Source organism: Lycium ferocissimum, chromosome 11 (assembly GCF_029784015.1).
Source record: "Lycium ferocissimum isolate CSIRO_LF1 chromosome 11, AGI_CSIRO_Lferr_CH_V1, whole genome shotgun sequence".
In the NCBI taxonomy this organism is placed as follows: domain Eukaryota; kingdom Viridiplantae; phylum Streptophyta; class Magnoliopsida; order Solanales; family Solanaceae; genus Lycium; species Lycium ferocissimum.
The window spans coordinates 32,517,011-32,523,758 of NC_081352.1; the positions used below are offsets into that span (position 1 = coordinate 32,517,011).

The window sequence follows — 6,748 nt, forward strand, 5'->3', positions numbered from 1 at the left end:
ATTATCTTACTTTTCTTATTAATTTGTCTCAAAAAGATTGACACATTCTTATATTTAGAAACAATTAAACTTTACAAAATGATTTACAGTCACACAAATATCTAAAACTTATTTTGGACCACACATTTTAAAAGTCTTCCTTTATTTCTTAAACTATGTGTCAAACTAAAACAATTTTTTTAGAATGGAGGGAGTACTATTTTATGTGATATAGTTGACTAGATACGGAGTTAAAAACATGCTTTTGAAATTTATGATTTAAAATAAGTCATTGATATTTATATAATTGTAAATTATTTTATTGAGGATAACAAAAAAAAATTTAAAATTATATTATTTCTAAATAGGACATAAAGAGTAATAAGTCTACCCCCCAAAAAAAAAAAAAATCATAAATGTTTGTTGTGTTAAAAGCCCATCAAAATACCCAATTCATTGCTTCTCTCTTTCAAAAGATTCCAAAACATTTAGAGGTCCACCATAACATCCAAACAATTCCCACTTTCAATTTTTATTCATATATTTCAATCATCATTATTATTTTTTTCTCTTTGCCTAATCAATCATCATAATCTTGTGCCCAACCTATGCTATTTTCCACAGAGAGAGAAAATTGATTGCTTTTGCTTTTTCCCATTTGTTTCTTGAAAGAAAGTCTTTGGTTGTGGAGTTGGAAAAAGAAAAGAAAAGAAAATCCCATTAAGGTTCTTGTTTTTCTTCATTTTTATCATTCTTTTCTTTGACTGTCTTTTTTTTTTTTTTTTTTATGTTTGTTCAGGTTTATTCTTTGATCATCACTTTCTAATGATTGATTTTCCTCTTGGGTTTTTATCTTCTTTGTTTGTGTGAGTGGTTATGGTTGTCTTTGTTTCTTTTTGTTTTGGGTAATTTTTGATGAACCCCTTTTGCCTGAAAAATGATTTGTTTCTTTCCTTTTTTGTTGTTTCCTTATTTGTTAGATCCTGATGTGCTTCAAGATTGAGTAAAGATGCAAACTTTACTTTCTATAATCAGTCATAAACAGGAGAATTAAACTTATCTTGCAGGAATTGCATGTTTTTACAGCTATTGTGGAATGTAATTAATATATGGCTGTTTGTTTTCCTTTGATGGGGGGATTTTGATAACAAAAGGAAAAATAAATGGAGGCATATATGTGAATAGTTTTATGCTGTTGTATTCTAATACATTTATGGTGGATATAGAAGGAAAATTGATTAATGGAGAGGTTGGTTTGGAGATCTTTGTTATGTAATATCTGAAGCACACATATATAATTTCTAAGAAATGCTTGTCGGCAGAGGCGGAGCTGGAATTTTGAGTTTATGGGTTCTGAATATTGTAAAATGTGGCTTATTAGGTTCTTGATAAATTATTTATACATATTAAGTGAATTTCGTAACAGAAATACAGGATTTTGACTAAAGCTACTGGGTTTGTCTAGCTCCGCCCCTGCTTGTCAGACCATTTACCTAAGAGAATCTACTGCAACACTAACTACTTGCTATCTCTTAAAAGTTTGAAAAGGAGAAGTTAAAATACCTAGAGTGAATATGAGTAGACAACTTTAAGGTCTCGGGTGTGACTCCTCCTTTGACATTATCATGAAGCACTCAAGAAATAGTTGTTTTAACAATTGATGTGGTTTAAAATTTTTGTGGCTTATATTCATTTGCATACTACTTATTGCAGTTAATTTGGCCTTGGAGTTGCTCATGCTAAACAGTATCGACAATTGATGGGTGGATTTGATGATCATGTTGCCATTATGGGAGATTGGATGCCTCCAAGTCCAAGTCCAAGAACGTTTTTCTCTTCACTACTAGGTGATGATGTTGGGTCAAGATCAACTTTTGAGGGCGCCAGAAACTTAGCTTCTGGGACTCAAGAACATGTTGAGAATTCTGATGGAAATGATGGAGCACAAGCTGGTGCAACCAGTGAACAAATGGTGAAGTTGAGTGCGATATCTGACCAGAAAATGAGCTCCTCTCGCGGAGGGCTCTTGGAAAGATTGGCAGCTAGAGCTGGATTTAACGCCCCAAAGCTGAATACAGAGAGCCTTAGACCTGCTGATCTGTCGCACAATCAAGGAGTTCGGTCTCCTTGTTTAACTATTCCTCCTGGTCTTAGTCCAACAAGCCTGCTAGAGTCTCCTGTTTTTCTCTCAAATTCACTGGTATGTATACACCTTGGTTATTTAGGTTGTTTATTACTTTGTTATGTCTGAACTATGTTGTGATGCTGGAAGTTTAAGAGGCATGCCAACAACAAATGAAAGGGATATAATAAACTTGATTCTGCAATGTGACAAGAAAAGTTGTGACTATGATGAGAAATACTACAGTTTTTCATGGTTGATATACTGAATGGATCAAGTGAAAACACGTATTTGTAACTACTTTAGTAGGTTTTTGGCCATAGATACCAGATATGTTTCACTTTATTTGGAATTTTTGAAGTTGGAGTTGGGTTATACCTTTTGCAAAGGAGAGAAGAGAGCATTTTATTTGGAATTATGAAGATGGAGTTGGAAAACAGGTTATAAGTGTTTTTCAAATTTGGAATCCAACGTCAAGTTGAATTTGGAATTTTCATGGCCAGACTGATTTTCGAATGAAGTGAAAACTTATTCCGGAAAAAAGTGAATATTTTTTTACAGCCAATCTGATCCTAATATCTTTTATTTTTTAGCAAGAGTCCATGATTGTTCTATGCTGCAATTGTAAAAATATAGTAATATATAAAGCTGTATAAGGATATAGGCTCACTTGCTTAGATACCTCTTTGTTGTAGATAGGTTTATGTTCTTTTCAGAAAAATCTAGCTCGTAGATAAAACTCAGATACTTTTACTTATTCATGTCGTTTGTGGAGTGTCTCCGTCATGAGCATTCTCTTTTACAGGGGTTGAATTCTTGCATTTCATCGAACTCCATACAATTCTTTTCTGCATTTCTGAATAGAAGATTTCATTTTCTGAGTTTGTAGCACAACCATTATAAAACATTTTTTCAACCAGAAGTCTTTTAGCTCAAGTTTGCTTGCAGCAGGGAGCCCATTCTACTATAAAATCAGTCATCTGTCGATCTTTTACTTGCTTTATATGATACAAAAAAAATAAAAATAAAAAAAAATCAGAGTTTTAAGAAGTTGCAAGTCCTATTTTCACATCACGGTCCATATATCGGTTTTGCTATTAATTTTAATCATCATACCAAAGTTTTCAGAACTCAGAAAAGAGCTTCAAGCTCTGTAGTTACTTATGCAGGACAGGTCTTAGATTGTTAAGATGTTAATCTTGCAAGATCTTGTTTCTGATATGTATATCATTTAGAGGCACAATTTTGCTTGAATCATTTTGGCTTTGACCTGATGCAAAGATAACTTCTTTTGGTACTTGTAAGGTTCTCTTTCACGTAAAAGTTTCTATCAATGTTTTGTAGGTGCAACCATCCCCAACAACTGGAAAATTTCCATTTTCCTCTGGCTTCGAGAGTAGAAACTCGGGATTGATGATGGAGGATCCAGATAAGAGAAAAGAGAATGCTTTAGAGAGTATCAATTCATCGTCCTTTTCTTTCAAGCCGGTTCCAGAGACTGCTCCATCTCTTTTTCCTGGCACGACCAGCAGAGTAATCACTTTCTCTCTCTCAGATGCACTCTGCACAGATATTCTTAGGGCTAGCAAAATGGTTAAAGAAACAAGTAACCATTCAAAATCCGACCCAATAGACATGGGTTGGATAACTGACTTTTTAAAAATGGATATCCAGATGGATAATCTGGATATTCATATTGTCAATACCCTTTTGTTTGCTTGTTATTTTGTATTAGCTCTTGTTTCCTGGGATGCCTAAGATTATTTTGGCTTTTAGCTTGTTTTCTCATCTGATTATGGGTGGGTTGGATATTTTATCCATTTTTGTTTAACCCGTTTTCAACCCGTCCGTATCCGATTCGACCTGCCCATTTGCCACTATATTCTGTTTGTTTCCAATCTCTGAGCTTGTTTGTTAGTCTTGGTTGCAGGTGAACCCGTCCAATTTTTCTCAGCAAGGATTTTCAAACATTGAAGTTTCAGTTCATTCACAGAACTCGCTTCTATCTCACTCTATGGAAGCTACACAAAATCCAACTCAGAATGGAACATCTCATCAACAATCTGATTTCGTTAGATTTTCTGCTGAAAAGGATGTCAAGGGTAGTACCGTGGAGCATTCTCCACCTCTTGATGAACCGCAAGATGAGGACATTGATCAAAGAGGAGGTGGAGATCCAAATGTTGTTGGTGGTGCCCCAGCTGAAGATGGTTATAATTGGAGAAAATACGGGCAGAAACAAGTTAAAGGGAGCGAGTTTCCCCGAAGTTATTATAAGTGCACACATCCAAACTGTCCAGTCAAGAAGAAAGTGGAGCGATCTCAAGAGGGTCATATTACTGAGATTATATACAAGGGAGCCCACAATCACCCAAAACCGCCACCTAACCGTAGATCAGCCCTTGGATCCACAAATTCACTTGGTGACCTACAGCTAGACAGTGCAGAACAAGGTGGGGCAAACATCCAGAAAGCCCCTGGTGGTGGAGGTTTTGATTGGAGGAACAACAATCTTGAGGCAACATCATCAGCAAACTTGGGCTCCGAGTACTGCAACAGATTCCCTGCTCAAAATAACAGTCAGTTGGAATCGGGGGATGCTGTAGATGTGTCGTCAACTTTTTCAAATGATGAAGATGAAGATGATCGTGGAACTCATGGCAGTGTATCACAAGGTTATGACGGTGAAGGAGATGAGTCTGAGTCTAAAAGAAGGTTTCTATCTCATCACTAGCCTTAATAAGATTTCCAAAATACAGTGAAATCTCTCTATAACGGTCATCCTCTATAACAACATTTCAGTATAACAACCATGTTTTCTGTGGAACCAATCTTTCATCTTATGTTATATTATATGTTCTTTTTAACAACATTTTGCTATAGCAGCCAAAAAATATTGGAACACGATGTTACAGAGAGGTTTGACTGTACTATTTTTTTTTTTTTTTTTTGACAATGGTAACATAAGGTTTGACTGTACTATCAAATTAACCTGATTACTTATTGTTTCTTATCTCTTTGATAATCTAGGAAGCTCGAGACTTACTCTACAGATATGACTGGTGCGACCAGAGCCATCAGGGAGCCAAGAGTTGTGGTTCAAACTACAAGTGAAGTGGACATCCTTGATGATGGATATCGCTGGCGCAAGTATGGGCAAAAAGTTGTTAAAGGGAATCCAAATCCAAGGTTTGTCACATTGATATAAATTTATGACACTAGAATTCCGAATTTTGACTTGTAAAAGGTGTTTGCTAAAGATTTAGGGGTGTCAATTTTTTTTTTTTGGTGGGGGTGGGGGGTGGGGGGGGGGGGGTTAGGCTGAATTTGGGCAGGTGAAAATGAGCTGAATTAATAAATGAAATGGGCTAAAAAGCGGGTCATAACCCCTTACTAAGTTTTAATTTTTTCTATTTGTTATTTTATTTTTTAGTACCTAGAAAACTATTTTATTTATTTATTATGGCTCTATATAACATATCAAATTAAAAAAAAAAGCCTTTTTGAAAATATTTTGATGAGATTTCTCATGGGTTTACATATCAGCCCAATTTTTTGATGGGCTGAAATTGGTTGAGCTAATACATCGGCGGACCAATGACCAGCCCATGGTTGGGCGGGTCATGTTTTCGTGGTTTAATTTTGCTACCTCTACGAAAAATGATGGATTTCCCCTTTGCCAGGAGTTACTACAAGTGCACAAGTGCGGGTTGCAATGTCAGGAAGCATGTTGAGAGGGCCTCACATGACCTGAAGTCGGTGATTACCACATATGAAGGGAAGCACAACCATGATGTCCCCGCTGCTCGCAACAGTAGTCATGTTAATTCAGGGGTCTCCAACACTCATCAGACTCCTGTAACTGCCCCGGCCCAGAACCATTTACATAGGCCCGAGCCCTCACAACTTCAGAATGCCATGGCGCGGTTTGACAGGCAACCTTCTCTGGGCTCATATGGTCTTGCGGGTGGGCCCCACCTTGGACCTACCCCGGGATTTAGCTATGGGATGAACCAGCAAGGCCTGTCCGGTCTAGCAATGGCTGGATTTCACCCTAATCTAGGACAGCCGCGACCCATGCATGATATGGGATTTATGTTCCCAAAGGAAGAACCGAAGGTGGAACCTATGTCGGATCCTGGATTGAACCTCTCTAATGGATCATCGGTTTATCAGCAATTTGTGAACAGGTTGCCGCTTGGACCTCAGATGTAAATTTACAAATTTTTGCCTTTTCTAAAGAAAAGAAAGTTAAAGATGTTGAATTTGGTTTTTAATGGGCATATCCTCTACACAACGTCCTATAATTCAATTTTTTGAACTTATATTTCTTTTCTTCTAATACACCATATAAGCAGCCATTTATTCGGTGTTTGTGCTTCAACTTCTTGCTATACTGAACTTGTTTCTGGTTGTAACATGGAAAGTTTACTAGACTTTGAAAAGTTTCATGTCCTATCTTCATCATATTTTGGAGTTTAATGTTTATGTCCTCCTCAGTGTTCTAGTCTTTTTGACTATCCACAGATGGCCTCTTTTTTTTTTTTTTTTCAAAGGTTTCAACAAGAAATTTGTGTTTGTTCTTTAGTTGGCCATCAGTGGGTATATGCATGCTACTTTTCTGCACTCGCCTGTAGACTGAGAATT

General features: G+C 36.6%; 1 protein-coding gene across 5 annotated transcripts; it reads left to right on the top strand.

The window, feature by feature from the left end:
• Positions 1 to 442: 442 nt before the first annotated feature.
• On the top strand, positions 443 to 6,485 carry LOC132037577 (probable WRKY transcription factor 2). 5 transcript variants are annotated; one of them, XM_059428108.1, is made up of 6 exons: positions 443 to 704; positions 1,693 to 2,179; positions 3,446 to 3,634; positions 4,020 to 4,816; positions 5,132 to 5,290; positions 5,785 to 6,485. In XM_059428108.1, exons 2-6 carry the CDS (start codon positions 1,739 to 1,741, stop codon positions 6,314 to 6,316), a joined length of 2,118 nt encoding a protein of 705 aa, XP_059284091.1. In that variant the 5' UTR covers positions 443 to 704; positions 1,693 to 1,738; the 3' UTR covers positions 6,317 to 6,485. The 5 variants fall into 5 exon arrangements, with proteins under 5 accessions (XP_059284091.1, XP_059284095.1, XP_059284093.1 ...); XM_059428112.1 differs by having other exon boundaries at positions 4,032 to 4,816; XM_059428110.1 differs by lacking the exon at positions 443 to 704 and adding an exon at positions 732 to 845.
• Positions 6,486 to 6,748: the final 263 nt, after the last annotated feature.

What these genes read in the sequence shown, in the direction of transcription:
- LOC132037577 (XM_059428108.1), top strand. Translation starts at nt 1,739, where the DNA reads ATGGGTGGATTTGATGATCATGTTGCCATTATGGGAGATTGGATGCCT. An exon ending in TTTTTCTCTCAAATTCACTG is followed by an intron (nt 2,180 to 3,445) that starts GTATGTATACAC and finishes AATGTTTTGTAG; the next exon opens with GTGCAACCATCCCCAACAAC. An exon ending in AAAGGGAATCCAAATCCAAG is followed by an intron (nt 5,291 to 5,784) that starts GTTTGTCACATT and finishes CCCCTTTGCCAG; the next exon opens with GAGTTACTACAAGTGCACAA.